General features: G+C 27.7%; 2 protein-coding genes across 2 annotated transcripts; one reads left to right on the top strand and one right to left on the bottom strand.

Annotated features, from left to right (window-relative positions):
• The first annotated feature begins 4,107 nt into the window (after window positions 1–4,107).
• Window positions 4,108–18,614, top strand: LOC132939899 (ATP-dependent helicase brm). Its single transcript, XM_061007317.1, has 18 exons — window positions 4,108–4,246; window positions 4,341–4,610; window positions 10,791–10,949; window positions 11,050–12,455; window positions 12,517–12,664; window positions 12,741–12,816; window positions 12,899–13,154; window positions 13,223–13,304; window positions 13,371–13,528; window positions 14,445–14,622; window positions 14,699–14,941; window positions 15,011–15,366; window positions 15,454–15,784; window positions 15,874–16,104; window positions 16,163–16,351; window positions 16,416–16,868; window positions 16,990–17,173; window positions 18,182–18,614. The coding sequence occupies exons 2-18, from the start codon at window positions 4,353–4,355 to the stop codon at window positions 18,337–18,339; spliced, it is 4,866 nt and encodes a 1,621-aa protein (XP_060863300.1). The 5' UTR covers window positions 4,108–4,246; window positions 4,341–4,352; the 3' UTR covers window positions 18,340–18,614.
• LOC132939900 (inositol monophosphatase 1-like) lies at window positions 7,011–9,681 on the bottom strand. Its single transcript, XM_061007318.1, has 6 exons — window positions 9,332–9,681; window positions 9,127–9,260; window positions 8,798–9,048; window positions 7,849–7,912; window positions 7,235–7,386; window positions 7,011–7,160 (listed from the first exon to the last, which is right to left on the bottom strand). Exons 1-6 carry the CDS (start codon window positions 9,389–9,391, stop codon window positions 7,063–7,065), a joined length of 759 nt encoding a protein of 252 aa, XP_060863301.1. The 5' UTR covers window positions 9,392–9,681; the 3' UTR covers window positions 7,011–7,062.
• Window positions 18,615–19,814: the final 1,200 nt, after the last annotated feature.

Here is a 19,814-nt window from a genome sequence, read left to right as displayed (position 1 = left end):
AGAGTCGCCGGGTTGAAGTTCAATTAAAAAAAAAAAAAACAGGATTATGAAAAATATTTTTTGACCACACGTGATCCAGTTTGCAGACTATTTGTTTATGAATTTATAACTGATCCATAACTTTATCCACTATTAAAAATAAATCTATTCATAGCACATAATATACAGTCTTTGCAAGAGAATTTCAAACTTTGTTTTCTGCTTATTACGGCCCGGACATATCGGGTGGATTATTATTATTTTTACAAAATTGAATATATGTTTAATCTGTGGTTCAGGAATAAAATTAACTTAAAGTGACAATAAAATAGTCAAATTAAAGTTTTCAAAAGTGTCAGGAAAAAATTAAGGAAAAACTGGAATTTTTACGCAAAACCTGCAAGTTTTCGACAAAATTGATTTTGTTTTTTTGGTGTAACTCGAAAACGAATAACCGTATAAATACTTTAAAATTTACCAAATTCATAAGACCATTTTCCTTTTAAGATAACATTTTCAAAATATTTTGATTCCTCTTGAGCTATATATAGACTTATAAGCATAAGACATTTTCGATTTTCATAATTATTTAAAACTATTATTAATAAAAAATTTTTCGCTTGGTCAGAAAAACTTGAAAATGTAAATATGTAATGTTCCTCATAAGATATTATTAGTATATTTAAAAAAAAACGTTTAACGTATAGGTAGGTACATTTAAAATATTTTTTATGAATGACTTAAGTTAGAATTTTGACAATAATCATTGAAGTTTGCAAATTATTTTGAACTAGAAATTCATAAATATTTTCTTTCTATATCGAAGATTATAGAATTAAATATTAATACAAGATTCTACTAAAGTTTTCAACCTTAAAAAATATAATTTACCATAAGTCACATTCATTTTTTATAAGCGTTTTAAGTTTAAATATTTATGACATTTGAATGACTTGATATTCACCATATTTCTCATAGAACAATTTTCTTATTTTTTTGTGATTCAATATCGAATAACCGTAGTCCGTAGATACTTGATATTTTCAGCAAATGTTTATTTTATTATTTTTCATGCATGATATTTGTTCAGAATGGTTTTTCGATTTTATATTATTGAATTAAAATTTAACACAGCTATTATAGTGACCTACTCAACATTTACTGTACCTACAGCAGAGCGGTACCCACTTCACACTTGTCCAACTTTTTTTAACTTTAAAATATTATATTAATTTTTATAATTTTATCAACATTTGAAAATATATAATCTTATCAGAAAAAAATGTGCCTTTGTATTTTTAATAATTTTGGTTATTTATGGGAAACGTTGTTTTAGATATTTAAATTTAAAATCAAAAAAAATGGTGCTTCTCGAATTTCAATTAAGAAATAAATATATTTATATATTAATATATCAATAAAGAAACATAATATAACGTAATTTTCTGTGATAGGTATAATAGTGAATACAATTTTTGTTTTAAGTAGGTTATACAATTTCGAGAAGTTGTACATTTGTGTTGCACTTTGTTATACAATATACATCATGTAATCATAGCTGGTAAAAATGATACATGAATGTGGTATACCTATAGCTACCTATTTTTAAAATTAGATTTAAAGATCCTTTTTATTTTCGTATAATTCTTTGTACAAAGTTCACGTGTGTATTTAGAATTTATATGTAATATATTGTTCCATCATTATGACATTATATATTTATGTAAGCTACCTGCTATATATTATGTTTGTAATGTTTAGAATTCAATTAGATACGAACTTTAAGTGGTCTGATATGATTACCCACGAGAATTCATTACTTACTAACGGGAAATTTCCATTATAGATACAGCACTTTAGTTATAGTATAATAGCCTAAATTTTGTATTTCTGTCAAGTAACTATGAAAATTGTATATTTTATTTGACATAACGCATGATAAATAACCATTGTATAGGTGTATCTATTAAAGTATATTATTATACAACTGTCTATGTACAACTAATTTAAGGTAATGGCAAAAAATAACTTAATTAGTACCTATTAGGCTATTTATACAAAATACTATAACATAGCGTACCTATATAACATTAAACTTCAGTAGGTAGGTATGTTAAATTAATTATGATACAACTGATACAAGTAGTAGATAAGTACTTTTTTAATTATTTTTTTTTTTATATATTACGGTATCGTGGGCAAGGGAGGGAAATATGGATTCCTATTACTGCCTTCCTGTTCACATCGTTTGTTGCACATCAACAAAACAAATTTATACATTTAACTATAAAAATAAATACACATACTAATGATCGTTAGCCAACGTAATTTTCATCATGTCAATGATATAAATTCGGGGTTAATGTATGATGTTCATTAGAAGATGTCTTTTACTTTCCGATGATCCGCCACTGTTGGGCATCAGTCTGCCTAAGGCTGCCACTGCCTTCTTGACCCCAACATATATAATCTGGTGTCCAGTTTCCGTCCAGGTACCGAATCTCACGCTTCACCGGGACCCGACAGCCGTTCATAAACAGGCTGTTATATTTTGGTTTTAACAGTATGTACTTACATATAAATATTTGAAATACCTACCTATATATAGAAGTAGGTACTATCATTAATTAAGTGTTTTATTAATATTACTTTCAGTATCATAGAACTATGAATTGTATGTGGGGGGGGGGGATTTAAAATGTAAACTTCATAAATATTTAATCATACCAACATTTTATACATTGTGTTCAACGATAAATGTAACATTTTTTTTTAACAATAATCTATTAATAATTTGGTGAAAAAATTTAAATGTGCCTTACTTATGACAACATAGCAGAATTTAAAAAAAACATACGAAATCAAACAGAACATTTTAGAATTGTAGATGGACTATAAAAATATAATATGATAAATATATCGTATAACATACATAAATCAAAACTTTGGCTCGCTCTCAGTAAGTCAATTTTTAAGATAGAAAAAAAAATGTATAAGTTGAAGAAAAATTAAATTAATTTAAATTCGTAATCAAAAAGGTGGTTATAATTCAAAAAAATAGATGTAGTCCTTTATAGTTTATACAGTAAAAAAACCCCGAATTAAATTCAAGGTCATGCGTTTGAAATATTTTGTGTTGCCTATATAGTTGAACACACTGTACAAGAAAAAAAAATATAATTTCCCTAATAATTATTTTGTTGTAATTAAAAAACGAATGACTGTAGATCCTTGCAAATTTCATTGAATGTTTTTATTAGCATTTACTATACACGATAAAATTTTAAAAATAATTTAACTCTTTTTGAGCTGTTTACGGACATTGTCAGTTTTCAATTTTTTGCATCATCGTTCTTAACTCGATGAGTTACATAAGTTTCGATAAAAAAAATTCAAAATGGTAACTAAACTGCATTTATACCATGATTTTTGTTATTTTGTCGTAATCTAAATCGTGGGTATCTATTTTAAACTTTTAAAATATATTATTAAGTATATTATTATACACACAACGACATTTTTCAAATGCAATGTTTTTGGCAAAAAAATAATTCAACCTACTGTAACCTACCTAGTGTATTACCTACTAATAATAAAATAAATTGTTTTAATACTATTAATATCATAAAATATACTAATACACATACATATAGACCGTTTTCGTTCAGAATCGTTTTTCGTATTCAATGATTTACATTGCAGAATTCAAATTTAACACGTCTGTAATAGTTACCGTAATGGTAACTCACTCAACAGCAGAGACGCAGAGTAGGTACCTACTGCCACCTTTTTTAATAATATAATATAATATAATATTACTCTCGTACCTATTTACTAAAGTCGCCATTCTAATTTGGATTACCAAGACTCCAAAACTACTACTGCTAATAATAATTTATAAGATAAGTGCTTTTAATTTGTAGTGCCTAATCAAATTTTAGATAGGCAAATTCACAGTCACTTAGTCATTTTCCGTTGCGTCTTGAAAAGAGAAGCTTAAATATTATATTTAATCGATAGTTGTGTACCAGTGTTGTCTTTATGCCGACGATAAAAGTAGTTTTATATAGCTGAACAAAAACACTGAACTTGTGTTTTGTTTATCGTGTCACTCGGTAGTCGGTTCGTTTGCGGTATACACTATACGCTATGCAGTGGTTTTCACGATTGACTTTTTTTTATCTTTAAACAAGTTTTGTTTTCTATTGATTTTGTTAATTGTTAGGTTTCGACGGTCAACTTAATCTGCGTTCTTTAGAGGCTTTGGGTAAAAACATTACTGTTAATTATATATTATTATATTTTCGCGCTATAGTTTGTTGCGTCGTCCAATCAGGTAGTTAAATATTCTGTGTTTTCAGGTGCTTTCGGAAATGGCCAGCCCCTCGCCAAATTCGATGGGACCTCCGGGGCCCAATCATCAACCGCCGCCTCCGACACAACCACAACAACAACAACAACAACAACAACAACAACACCAACAACAACAGCCGCCACAAGTTCAACAGCAACAACCACCTACCGCTCCTCAGCCGCTGCCACCACAAAATTATTCGCCAGGCCAATCGGGTGCGCCGGCATCTCCTAACATGCAGCAGGGCACTCAAACATTTCCACCTCCAGGCATTCAAGTAGATCCAATTTCAATTACTCAGTACATGACCATACAGGAATACAATTAATAGATAAATGTTTCCATTAAAACCAATTTCCTATGAATATTTAAGAAATATTTCAAAAACATTTAAATTATTGGTATTTTTTTATTGGAAAATTGTTGAATATAAATTCAGTTGGTAGGTAGGTAGGTAGGTAGGTAGGTAACCTAAGTAATTCAATATAATGGGTACTTCTATTATAACAACTTGAAAGTATTTAAACATTTAACTCAATATTAACTTTGATAATAACACATAGACATTAAAGTAAAAGAATAAATAAAACTTAAATCAATTTACATTAATAGCAAAATATGCTAGTAAAATATCCTCTTAAGCAGTTAAGCAACATACAACACTGTTGAGAATTAGATACCTAATGAACTTGAAATATTGTACCTAATGTTAATAGTGGTCTTATGTAATGATACATATCATCAATCTTATTAATTTGCATTACAAATTACAATACCTAGGTACAATTTGAAATTGTATTTCATAGGTTTAATTAGTAAGTAAACTTAACCTAACTTCTAAGAAAAAGTCTATATGATGACTTACTTATTTACTTTTTTGAACTTTAAACTTTTATCGATTACCATATACAATAAATAAATTATAAAAGTAAAATCTTATTAGTAATTAAGTACATTGTAATTTTAAGATGACTCTACACCATCATGTGCTATATCCATCTTACAAATGTAAAACATGGCAAAAGCTATTTTAAAGAACCAAGAAGACCAAGAACCAAAAAGTTATTCAAGTTTGAAAAACAAAAAATAATGAATTTTGAAATAATATAAACTTTTGTGTATGATTAATATCAAAAAATTAAAAACGGTATTTCACAGATAATGTTCTGAACTATATTGTAAATCAATTTGGAGTTTTATCTATCACAACAGCCACTACTACCGAGTGGTTCTATCCAGCGCAAAATAGTTTTTAGTATGTTGTATATTTGTAGGACGGAGACAACACTTGCAGGTGTAACATCCTCTTAAAGAATAATAAATTAGATAAAAACCATTCATGGCTGAAGCAAAAAACTTTTTTTTCTATATAGCATATTATTATATTTTAGATTTTTATATATAAACCATGACAAATTAAATAGGTATCATCACAGTATTTTGATACATATCCTCTGCTCTTTACTTCACCTTTATCGTAGTTCTCTACTTATTGGCTGTCAATCATATACACACATATATAACAGAACAAAATCAACCAATGAGAAGTAGAGAACTACGACATGGGCCGAAGGAGATGCGTATCTACTGCGCAAAAGTAGTACAACTGTGATGATACCTATCTAATTTGTCATGATATAACCTATTTTAATGCCTAATAATAATACTTACAATTAACTGTTTAATCATTTAATCTTAAATACTAGAAGTTAACAAGTGATAATCAGTGCACACATCTCTAATAATCTTTGAAAATTCAGATAGCCTTTAGCATTGATTAAATATACGAATAAATAAATAAAAATATAAAATATTTAAATATGACTTAATATGACTTTAGCTGTAATTGTGGACATTTCATCCCCATCAATTATTAAAATAGGACGTTTTGTCCTTAATGTCTATTTTAAATCACTATTTTATTTATTTTTTAAAATTACAATTTTTTTTTTTAAAACGTAAAATGTCAGTACCTGTAATTTATATAAAATAATAAATATTATAAAATATATTACCTATAGGCTATAATATATGATATTTGTATCAGTGAAATTACATTTTTAAATAATATAAGTAAACTATTTAAAAATATAATACATTTAGGTACAGTACAAATAGATACATTTACACTATTAGTATTTCTGTTTTGATATTTCAGTCACTATTTATTTTTAATTTAAAATTTCAATAAGTACCATATTATTAAAATTAATTACAATAAAATTAATTATTCTTTTTCTAAAATATTAAATTTCAGTGTAATTATTAAATTTAAATTCATTCCTTACAATATAATTTTCATTAGACAAATTTAATTTTTAAATAATTCAAGTACACTATGCCCTATTGTTAAATAATGTCAGAACTCTCTGGTGCCAAATGTCCTATTTTAATAACTGACTGGGATGAAACGTCTGTTTACCCTTTAGCTGATAGTAATTATGATAGTTGCATTGATATTATTATAGATATAATGGTGATTAAAACATTCCTTCAAAATGTACAGCAAGTAATTTAAAGTGTTTCTCTTATAAATATTTTCTATTATCATTTGACAAGAACTTTCAACTTTACACTATTTGAAATATAACTTAAACTTTAGTCCTTACTCATTGTCTATTAGTTATTTAGATTACCTTCAAAATTATGGGTTCAAATGTTACTTCTCAAATAATAATGAATATTATATATTTATATATTTTATTACTTAAAAACATTAAAATTGCAAGTTAAATATTGACATTTTTTAGTTTTAAAAAATTTTCGGCTAGTTTTTTTGTACAAACAGCGAGTATATCAGCATTCATAATGTCTTTGTATTGACTTCCTAAAAAAAGGAAGTAGGTAATCATATTATACACTTAACATAATATATTTATTGTGTTTCACTAGAATATTTACCTTTTGAATCGAGTACAATGCCTCTAGCTTCTTGGATAATCAGAATTCCTGCTGCTACATCCCAACATTTCAATCTTTCGAAACTACATATATCTACTGCTCCCATTGCCAAATAGCATAAACTCATTGCTGCTGATCCTAATGATCTTGATCTATTAAGTATAATATGGTTAATGTTTATACATTTTCATTTAAAAAATCTTAATAATATTTGAGATTTAAAAAAAAATGTATTTAATTTTAATTATCTGAGTACTAATAAAACAAGTCGATCCAAGTTACAAACATTTAATATTAATACTTTTTCAATAAATAATCGTAAATTGTGATAGTAAAAACTGTAGCAAATAACTTAAAATGTTTCAATTTAAATGGGTGCCAAAATGGGTTAGTTGTTACATAAGTGTCTTCAATTTTTGGTGGGGGAGGTTTATAATTTGTTTACACAGACTGGTTAACTGGGATCACCTATAAGTTTAGTATACTGATGTCCCAGTTTTATTTAAGGTATCGGTTCCTGTATGCAGTTGCAGTAACTTTCATAGACTATAGCAATAATTTTTTTAAAATTAAAAACACGCATTATTAATCTATAATTTAAAATTTATATTTACCCACGAAAATTCCGTACACTAATTTTATGATTTATATCATGTCCAAACATGGCATTTTGAAGATCTGTAAACAAAATAAATAAACCATGCTACAACACTGGATAAGTATATTAAGCAAATAATTTCTATAATAATACCGATTTTTATGAATTTACAAATTTCCAGTTGTTTTTGAGAGAATTAAAATATATTTTGGTGGATAAAAGAGTATAAAATGACTTAGCCATGTTCATCTAGTGAATTTTTTGATTAAGACAGTCGTCTTGCGACACACGTCTCGCATGTGTTTTCTCCGTCTTACAAACGTATAATATAGCAAATTTAATGTCAACAATAATTTATTTAATCTGTTATTTTTAAAATTAGAGTAACCTACGGTGAAATTAAAAATTAAGATTATTATCTAAGGCATCTCACAGGATTTTATTAATATTATTTTGAAGCAAGTTATGACTTTTTAAAACTGTACATTCGGTCGTAGCGTTGAAAACAATATTTACACAACGGCATATTTTACAAGTGCATAACATGACAAATTAATATTCAGCATATTTGGTTTCATTATTTTAAACATTAGATATAGTATTACATTTAAAGGTAATAACATGATCTGTTTCTCACTGAGGTTTATATATTATGATTTAAAAGCAAATTAAAATAGCAAGTGTAAAATATTACATTTCATAAATGTTAATAACTTATTTTTAATTATAATATAAAAAGAACACAAATCTTTACAACCTTATTTGTAATTCACTCTAATATCAATATAAAATGTAAACTATTGACTTTACATTGCTACTTATAAAACAAAGATAACAAATGTGAGTGCAGAGTCCACTTATATAGTAATCATTTTTATTTGTTTCTATTACTCCATCTTTTATAGTATAAGCTTATAATATATTTATAGTTAAAAACAAAATGTTCTCTGCTTTGTTTTAATTACCTTCAGTACTTGACACTTGTATTTTTTCATTATTCAAATATGCACCTTCCCCTTTTTGAGCAGTAAATAATTGATTTATTATTGGATTATAAACTATTCCAATTATTATATCATTTTCTATTACCAATGCTAATGAAATACAGCAAAATGGAAATCCTTGTATAAAATTAGTTGTTCCATCAATCGGATCAAGTATCCATGTAGGCTCTTCCGTCAAAATATTACTTTCAGCACTTTCTTCTGCAATAAATCTTTACACAATTGGTTTTTTTTTATAAATATTGATAATAAGTAATAACTAATGTTTTTAATGATCAAATTTTCAATACTTATGATTTGGATATAGTTGTAATATGTTGTCAATTATTGTCTTTTCAATAAGTTTGTCGTATTGTGTTACAAAGTCCTTATCATTTTTTTTAGTTGATATTTCTTTTGGGCTTTTAAACCCTTTTAACAACAACTAAAAAATATTGCTTGGTGATTAAATATACCTACTTTTTGGCATTATAAAATAAATCTGAATAAACTTACTTCACCTGCCTCCAAAACAATTTTAAGTGCCTGACTATAATATTGATGCATGTCAACCATAGTTTTAAATTAATTCAATTAAATTAATAACTTAATTTATTTGATTTGCCACATAAATAATTAAACTTGAAAATGTAAAAAAAAATATATTTAAACTTTCTCTTAGTGGTCCGCAACTCCACTTAATAAATTATTATAATCTCTTATCTTTTTAAATTATATAACATATTATAAAACTTGTGTAGTGTGACCAAAATGATAAATTAAAAATACTAATAAATAATCTTTTAGGTAGGTCTGTACTATGTAGTTAGTTATTTTATTATTATTTTTTATATTTGATCTTTAGACTGAACAAAACTGGTCATAACTCATACCCAATATTTACGCAATGTAGTTTACATTAGAATTGATACATTTATTATTCTCCGACTACATTATATTTATTGTGTTAAATAATAAATATTATAACATCTCAATTATAATATTTTAGTATAACACTTTGTTTAAAAATGTATCCCTTTAACTTATACATATTAAAAATAAAATAAATGTCATTGTATTAAGGCTTGTTGTTATTTAATGAATAAATCCATGAATACACTAATGTAATAATTTTATTTTACATTTTTGGTGGGAAAACTTTGTGTTGGTAATTCAAAACATGCCATTACCATATTCTATATTTATTCAGTATAAATAGGTAATTTTTAGAATCTGAATAGATTTCACCTTACCGCCATGCAATTAATTGCATATTTTATAGAGAAGGAAATTGATTATAGATACTTATTAATTAAATACCAGGTTAAATATGTTTTTCTCAATCTTAGAGAAATGTATTTAAAAAAATTGTATTATAAATATAAATATATAAATGTAATAAAATCTGATGTTATGAATCTAATAAAACTTACAACAAAGTATTTATTAGTAAAATATTTATGAATTACATTAAATTGGACACAGAGTGTTACACTACAGCATATTTTTATTATATAATAATAAATTCAATTTTCGATATAAATTGTAATTGTGAATAGGTATTTCAATTTTGGTGCCGAGATCTGTTAACTTAAGTTAAAACTATAAATGTAAGAGGTGTCGCAAATGTGTGATTTCCCTCCTCATGCGAATAGTCATTGTCAACTGTTGTAAATTAATAATGTTACTTATTGTACATACTGTATAGATCGTAATTTTTCAAATAAAGTCAATCCTTTTAAAAAAAAAAGAAAGGTATTTAAATTTTAAATTTTATACAAATCGTGGTTTTATATTTTAATATATAATTTACTTACTGGGATCCAATCTAAATAATTTTTTTGAAGGAGATGAACGACTTGGTATCTATTATTATTTATAAATTGCATGTTTGGGTTTGGTTTATCTATCTATTCAGTATATGTAACATACCAGTAGATATTTCCTGTTTATTAAATAAACAATTTGTTTATAGCCCAGTGGACCACCTCAAGAAAATTTAAATGCATTGCAAAGGGCAATAGATTCAATGGAAGAAAAAGGATTGCAAGAAGACCCTAGGTACTCTCAATTATTGGCACTAAGGGCGAGACAAGGTAATATGGACCCTAACCAAAGACCTCCTTCAATACAAGTAAGTTAATCAATATATTAAATATTAATTTACACTTATCAATTACTCCTCATTTTAAAATGTATATTAATAATTCAACTAAAAATATAATTTACTTTAGGGAAATTATCCTCCTCAACATCCAGATAAACCACCTTCGCCTCAACAGAATTCCCCAAATCCTAATGGGCCAAATGGACCAGTAGCCCAAAACAATTTAACTCCTGCCCAAATGCAACAGCTTAGAGTTCAGATAATGGCATACAGACTATTGGCTCGACAACAACCTTTAACCCAACAATTAGCTATGGCTGTTCAAGGAAAAACTTCACCTCAAGGCTATCCATCAGTACCTTCAGCACATCATCGACAACTAGAACCTGGAGAAATTGTAGAAAACAGTATGCCAATGCCATCATCAGGAGGTCCTATGCGATTACCAATGCCAATGCAAAATGCTCCAAGACAGCCCAATCCTCCTGGTCCTATTCCACAATCTCCTGTTCGAATGCCTCAGCCTGGTTCAACCCCACAAACACAAATTCAACCTCCTCCAAGTGCCCAACACCCTCAAGGTGCACCACCAAACCAGCCTCCATCTGTATCAATGAATGGACCTCAACAACCTCCTAGTATGGCTCCGGGGATACCTCAAGCTCCACAGCAAATAAATGCCTCTCAACCGGTAGGTCAACCACCTATAGGAGGAGTCCCTCAGCCTATGATGGGTGGTCCTCAACAAATGGCTGGTCCACAACAAATGGCTGGTATACCACCACATATGCCCAACATGCCTACAACAAATGGACCATCGCCACAATCACTACCCCAACAACAGCAACAGCAGCAGCAACCACAATCTCAACCACCACCACAACAACAGCAGCAGCAGCAACAACAACAACAGCCCTCTCAACAACAGCAACAAACACAGGGTCCTCCTCCTCCAGTTAAACAAAATAGAACCACATCATGCCCTAAACCTGTTGGTTTGGATCCTTTAATAATATTACAAGAACGTGAAAACCGTTTGGCAGCACGTATTGCTCATCGTGTACAACAATTGAGTAATTTGCCAACAACAATGAGTGATGATCTAAGAATCAAAGTAGAAATTGAACTTAGAGCTTTAAGAGTATTGAATTTTCAAAGACAACTAAGAGCTGAAGTAGTTGCTTGTACTCGTCGTGATACTACATTAGAAACTGCTGTTAATGTAAAAGCATATAAACGAACAAAACGTCAAGGTTTAAGAGAAGCTAGAGCAACAGAGAAATTAGAAAAACAACAAAAGTTGGAAGCTGAAAGGAAGAAACGTCAAAAACATCAAGAATATCTTAGCACTATATTGCAACATTGCAAAGATCTTAAAGAGTATCATAGAAATAATATTGCAAAAATTGGACGTCTCAATAAAGCTGTTCTTAATTATCATGCCAATGCTGAACGGGAACAAAAGAAAGAACAAGAAAGAATTGAAAAAGAGCGTATGAGAAGATTAATGGCTGAAGATGAAGAAGGCTATAGGTATAACTTAATTTTTTTGTTTCATGCATAACTTTAGAACTACAAAAATTTTTTTTTATAGAAAACTAATTGATCAAAAGAAAGATAAACGTTTGGCTTTCCTTCTCTCACAAACTGATGAGTATATTGGAAATCTTACAGAGATGGTCAAAGAACATAAATTAGAACAGAAGCGTAAGCAACAAGAAGAACAAAGAAAAAAGAAGAAGGTAAGTTCATATTTAATACTTACACAAATCTTTAAGAATCATGTTAACTCATACTTGTTTCACTTATAATAAATAGAGTGACGAACCTGAGGATCATGATGAAAGTTCTCAGCAATCAGACATGCACGTTTCAGTTTATGAACCTTCTACAGGTAAAACATATATATATATATATAAATGTATTTTTTGCATTGCCTAACATTTTAAAACTTGAATTTTTAATTTTTATCACAGGAAGAATGTTTAAAGGAGAAGAAGCTCCACTTGCATCACAATTGAACAATTGGTTGGATGCTCATCCTGGTTGGGAAGTAATGGAGGAGTCTGATGATGAGGATGATGATGAACAAGAAGATGATGAATCAAGCAACCAAAAAATCAAAAAGAATAGTTTTGAAAAGGAAATTGTCGAAGAAAAAGAACCAATTAAAAAAACCAAAATGGAAGATGATGAATATAAAAATGCTTCAGAAGAACATACTTATTATAGGTTTGGAACCTTTGAAAAAAAAATTAATGATTACGTATACTAATCACATTATTCATACCTTTTTTCAGTATTGCTCATACTATTCATGAAAGTGTTACTGAACAAGCTTCCATTTTAGTTAATGGTAATCTGAAAGAATATCAAATAAAGGTAATAGCATTGGTGATTAATTTTTAAAACTAATTTTGTGTTTACTTCAACTTTGTTTAATTTTAGGGTCTTGAATGGTTAGTGTCTTTATTTAACAATAATTTAAATGGAATACTTGCTGATGAGATGGGTTTAGGAAAAACCATTCAAACAATAGGTCTTATTACTCATCTTATGGAAAGAAAAAAAGTAAATGGACCTTTTTTGATTATTGTGCCATTGTCGTAAGTATTAATAACTTTGATATACAATAAGTTAAGGTAAAATGAATACATTTTATTGTGCAAATAGTATTTGTAAGTTAGTCATGTATGATAAAATAATACATGTCTTGAACAATCAAATTAAAATAATTACTTTTTCTTTGGGGTACCTTATTACTGATATAATTAATATATTTAGGATTTAAAATATAAAGATATTTAAATTTTAAAATGTTTTTAAACATACTATTTAATATTTATCATTAATTGTAAACACGAGAGTGTTAATATAATATATCATATATTATATTTTAATTAACATAATATATACATAATATTTAATTTTGATTTGGTATCAAGAACTGTTTTTTTACAAATTGTTTCTAATAAGTAATTACATAGATTTTCAATATTTTATGATTATTGCAATACCGAATACTCGTAGCACTTAAATGTTAATAAATATATTCATCAGTTTTGATATACTTATTTATTTTCATAATATACTAGCTGACCCTGTGGACCCTGTTACACATTAGAAAAATAGTATGGCTATGCAAACAGACATAAATTTGCTTTTATGGATTATTTTCAATAACTGCAGTTTTAATCATTTTAAAGTACAAAAATGTATAATTTATTAATTTATAATATATAGAATATGCTGGTATTTGATATATTGAGTAGGTACTGACCAAGTGTCTCAAATAGCTTATTACAAAGAATTTAAATTTAAATGTGTCATTGATATTTGCTTATTATCCCTGAATAGAATGCATTATGTTTATAAAAATAGTACCCAGGTTTTACTGAAATATTTGCAGAAGTAATTTCCCAATGTTCCAACTTTGGATATTTTTATCAGTTATCAATATACTTAAGTACCTACCTTAACATTTGAGATAAAAAATTAAATAATTTTTTTTTTTAATTTTAGTACAATGTCAAATTGGGTATTGGAATTTGAAAAATGGTCTCCATCAGTTTTTGTTGTGGCTTATAAAGGCTCTCCAATTATGCGTCGAACATTACAGACACAAATGCGATCTAATAAATTTAATGTCTTATTAACTACATATGAATATGTTATAAAAGATAAATCAGTTCTTGCTAAAGTAAGTAGTTTTTATTTTAAATTTTAAATACTATCTAGTCAATTGTACATATATTTTAATTATATAATATTTTTAGCTTCATTGGAAATACATGATTATAGACGAAGGTCATCGTATGAAAAATCATCACTGTAAATTAACACAAGTCTTAAACACTCATTATAATGCTCCACACCGATTACTGTTAACTGGTACGCCGCTGCAAAATAAACTTCCTGAACTTTGGGCTCTTCTTAATTTTTTGTTACCTTCAATATTTAAATCATGTTCAACATTTGAACAATGGTTTAATGCACCATTTGCAACCACTGGAGAAAAGGTATTTATTATAAACTAAGTAACTTATTATGTGTAAAACTTTTTGTTTTATTATTTTGTATATTTTTAGGTTGAATTAAATGAAGAAGAAACAATTTTGATTATCCGCCGTCTTCATAAAGTATTACGTCCATTCTTGTTAAGGCGTCTGAAAAAAGAAGTTGAGTCCCAATTACCTGATAAAGTAGAATACATTGTCAAATGTGATATGTCTGGCTTGCAACGAGTCTTATACAAACATATGCAGAGTAAAGGTGTATTACTAACTGATGGTGCTGAAAAAGGCAAACAAGGTAAAGGTGGTGCCAAAGCTCTCATGAATACCATTGTTCAATTGCGTAAGCTGTGCAATCATCCATTTATGTTCCAAAGTATTGAAGAAAAATATTGTGAACATATTGGAACTGCTGGAAATGTTGTTCAAGGGTAACTTTAATAAAGAATCAGAATATTATAATTATTGGCATTTGATAAATATTTTAAATATTTAAATTTTTTTTCTTGTATTTGTAGACCAGATTTATACAGAGTGTCAGGAAAATTTGAGTTACTGGATCGAATTTTACCGAAACTGAAAGCTACCAATCATAGGGTATTACTGTTTTGTCAAATGACCCAACTTATGACCATTATGGAAGATTATTTAGGATGGCGGGGTTTTGCATACTTGCGTTTAGATGGTACTACTAAAGCTGAAGATAGAGGAGATCTTTTAAAGAAGTTCAATAGTGCAGGCAGTGAATATTTCCTATTTTTATTAAGTACAAGAGCAGGTGGTCTTGGATTAAATTTACAAGCAGCCGATACTGTTATTATATTTGATTCTGATTGGAACCCACACCAAGTAATAATTATTTTATAAAATACTTGTAACTATGTCTTGTGACTTAACTTCTTGTTATATTTTTAACACTTAATATTTTCTATTCATAGGATTTGCAAGCTCAAGATCGTGCTCATCGTATTGGTCAACAAAATGAAGTACGGGTTCTTCGTTTAATGACTGTAAATTCGGTTGAAGAGCGTATATTAGCTGCTGCCAGATACAAGTTAAACATGGATGAAAAAGTTATCCAGGCTGGTATGTTTGATCAAAAATCAACTGGATCAGAGCGTCAACAATTCTTACAATCTATTCTACATCAAGATGATGGAGATGATGAAGTAATTTTTTTTAGTAGCTCAAGTAATTAAATATACAATACAATTTGTCTATTTTTAGGAAGAAAATGAAGTACCTGATGATGAAGTTGTAAATCAGATGATAGCGCGATCAGTAGATGAATTTGAATCATTCCAAAAAATGGATCTTGAGCGTAGAAGAGAAGATGCCAAATTTGGTCCAAATAGAAAGTCAAGATTAATTGAGATATCAGAATTACCAGAATGGCTTGTTAAAGATGAAGATGAAGTACTATTTTTATTTTTATTAAAACTATTTAAAAAATGAAATATAATCAAAATTAATTTTTTAGGTGGAAAGATGGACATATGAAGAAGATTCTGAAGAGATTATGGGACGTGGTTCTCGGGCTCGTAAAGAAGTAGATTACACTGATAGCTTGACTGAAAAAGAATGGTTGAAGGCAATAGATGAAAACGTTGATGACTTTGAAGATGACGAAGAAGAAGAAATTAAATCAAACCGTAAAGGAAACCGTGGTAAGAAAAGGGGCAAAAGAAATGCAGATGATGATGAGGATCCACCAATTAGACGACGTAAAACAATTGGACCTGAAGAAATAAAACTTCGAAAAAAAATGAAAACCATTATGAACATTGTAGTAAAATATACAGATGCCGATTCCAGAATATTGAGTGAGCCTTTTATGAAATTACCATCTAGACACAAATTACCTGACTATTATGAAGTAATAAAAAAACCCATGGATATTAAAAAAATTGTGGCAAAAATTGATGACGGAAAGGTATTTTATCTTTATTTGAATAAACATTTAAAAAAAATGTAGTTAAGAGTGTAATAGTTTTGAACTACCTATATACTATATTTATATATATATATATATTGTTTTATTTAATTTATTTTAGTATGCAGATTTAAATGAACTTGAAGCTGACTTTGTACAGTTATGTAAGAATGCACAGATATATAATGAAGAAGCTTCACTTATTCATGAAGATTCAATTGTTTTACAATCAGTTTTCACAAATTCTCGTCAACGATTAGAAACAACTGATATTCCAGAATCTGGACCAGAAGAAGGAACAAAAAGTAATACTGCTTACAACTTCAAATCCTAATAGTAAAGTTGAGCAATATTAGTATTTCATATTTTATCATTATTTGTTATTATGGGTGATGTCATAACATAGCAATTATATGTATCGGGTTCTTACTACAGTTTAATTATATGAATAATATATGAAAAAAAACTCTTCACTCGAGTAAATTTTATATTCTCTTACAAACATTTTATTATAAGTAAATTTGCTCTATACTCTATTCAGAATAACAAAACAAAAACTAATTGCTGTGCAAGGTTGTTCTTATTCTGAATTGAGTATAGTATTAACTATAATTAAACTGTAGTAGGAACCCGAAACATATTTTCTAAGTTATAACAACACCCATATTAACAAATAATGATATAATATGAAATTTATATTCTCCTCTAAAAATTCGACAATATTTTGATTTGCTCTTGTATTAACTATAAACAAACTAGTAATAATCCGGTTTTAGATTTGCTTTGTTGTGTATGTGTGACAACACTTGTAAGTGTTAATAAAATGTCAGTGCACAATTTGTTTTCTCTCTAACTCATGTGCAACAGCAAATTTACAACTAGCAGAACCAACCCTGTATTGTTATTTTTAATATTAGAGTGAATTCACCTATTATCAAACTTTAAGTCAACAACGTTACCTGTGACGCTACTTAGGCTTTTTAATTTGTAATAATTTAAGCTCATAACTTACATAAAAATTAAAATATTATAAAATACTAAATAGTCATTGTAGCAACACACATAATATTCTTAACTAACTTTAATTGGTGAATTCACTCTAATATAAATGTGAAAACATGGGGTTAGTTGGTTCTACTGAATGTACATTTAGTGTATTGTGTGCGGGTCAGAGAGTGTGCTGACATCCTTTTAACTATCATAATTATTTATATATTTAACCTATAATATTTTTTACAAAAACTAGTTACAAATAATATTCTTTTTAGATACTAAAATAATTTAGTGTTAAAAATTTTTTCTTAATGTCTTAGGCGAAGACGAGGTTTCAGATGCTGATACCACTTCATCTTCAGTTAAATTGAAACTGAAAATGAAACCTCGTAAGGGGTCTGAAGTTAGAACATCTAACAGACGGAAAAAAAAGAAGCATGTAAGTGACGATGAAGATGATGAAGATTCTAATTCATAAACATCTAATTTAGATTTAGTGTGTGAATCTTTAAAATTAGTGTAAGTTTAAGAAATATTTTGTGACATTATTTTAGGAATTTTTTTTTCCAATTTCTTTAAAACTAGATTTAGCTTTTTAAAAATGAGATTGGTTTATAATTAAATATACATATATTATAATATATTAGTGGATTTATTTGGGTTATGAACAAATTATTTGTAAATAATCAATACCTTGTTTTTTTTATAAGAAGCTTCATTTTTACATAATATATTGTATCCCATTCTATGGCAGCCTAAAATTGTTTTCTATTATGAGCTAGAATTCATTTAAAATTATAATTCACTTCAGTAGTGTATTGTCAGACTTTTTAAGTCTTTAAATTAAAATCTTACTTTTTATATTATTTCTTTTAGTTCTATTTTAAATGGTTTTAATAACTAGGTTATTCTTTGTAGTTTGTTTGAGTAACACTATTCTAAGTTCTATTTTGTTATTAATTTTTAATATTTATGTATAACATAAAAAACATATATATACACTTAAATCATATGCTCGTAAATATTAATTTATTATTATTTTTTATTGCTATGATGTAGTGAAAATCAAATTATATACTAATACTAATTTATGTTTTAGTTGTGAAAATATTTTTATTTTCTAAAGTATCATCAGTGTCCAATACCGTTAGTTTTTTTTATATCTAGTATTTTCATTGATTATAAATAATATTTAAATTTAATGATATTTTCCATAACTTATATACTTTATGGCTCAGTAAAATAAACTTGCTATAATATTTTCATGAAATGGGAAAAATATAATGTAGGAAAAAGCATAGATTAAATAAAACCGTGTTATTTTATGGTTTTTAGTGTTATGGTAATTACTAATTACTTATAAGTCTATACCAATTACATCGTTCATAAACTTCAGTTACTTTATACTAAAAAATTGAAACATGGCGCAAACATATTTGACAGTGACACATGACAATTTCAGTTGCACATATTTCACCTAAGTACCCTGGGGGCTTTTCCCTCACACTATATAACGTTTAATGGCAAATTTTATATTCTACTAGCCGACTCCGTTCACTTTGTTGTCCGTAAAAAATGACAGCTCTCGTATGATTCAAACATTGTTTTAACATTTTGTTATTTAATATTTGACGGTCATATTTATTTAATTTTACTGACTGGGTAAAATAATACTATTCATAAGCAGACTGAAATGTGTGAACGTTGCTGTGTTTCGAAGACTAAGTTTTATAGCAGATTTTGATTAGGACACGAGGTATGTATTTTCTTATTTTTTAGTATCTTTCTTTTTATTATTGTTAATTGATCAGGGGGTGTATTGGACGCAACTTTTCAATTATTTGTATTGTAATTTGTAACTATATTGGTGTAACACTATTCTGGCCATCAATTAAGTCGTAATAAAAGTTTAAAAAATGGTCAGGTATGATATTTTTTGGTATGAATTCTTTT

This window comes from Metopolophium dirhodum, chromosome 2, assembly GCF_019925205.1.
Source record: "Metopolophium dirhodum isolate CAU chromosome 2, ASM1992520v1, whole genome shotgun sequence".
NCBI lineage: Eukaryota > Metazoa > Arthropoda > Insecta > Hemiptera > Aphididae > Metopolophium > Metopolophium dirhodum.
The sequence above is the reverse complement of the archived record's forward strand: the minus strand, read 5'-3'. Positions and strand labels throughout refer to the sequence as shown.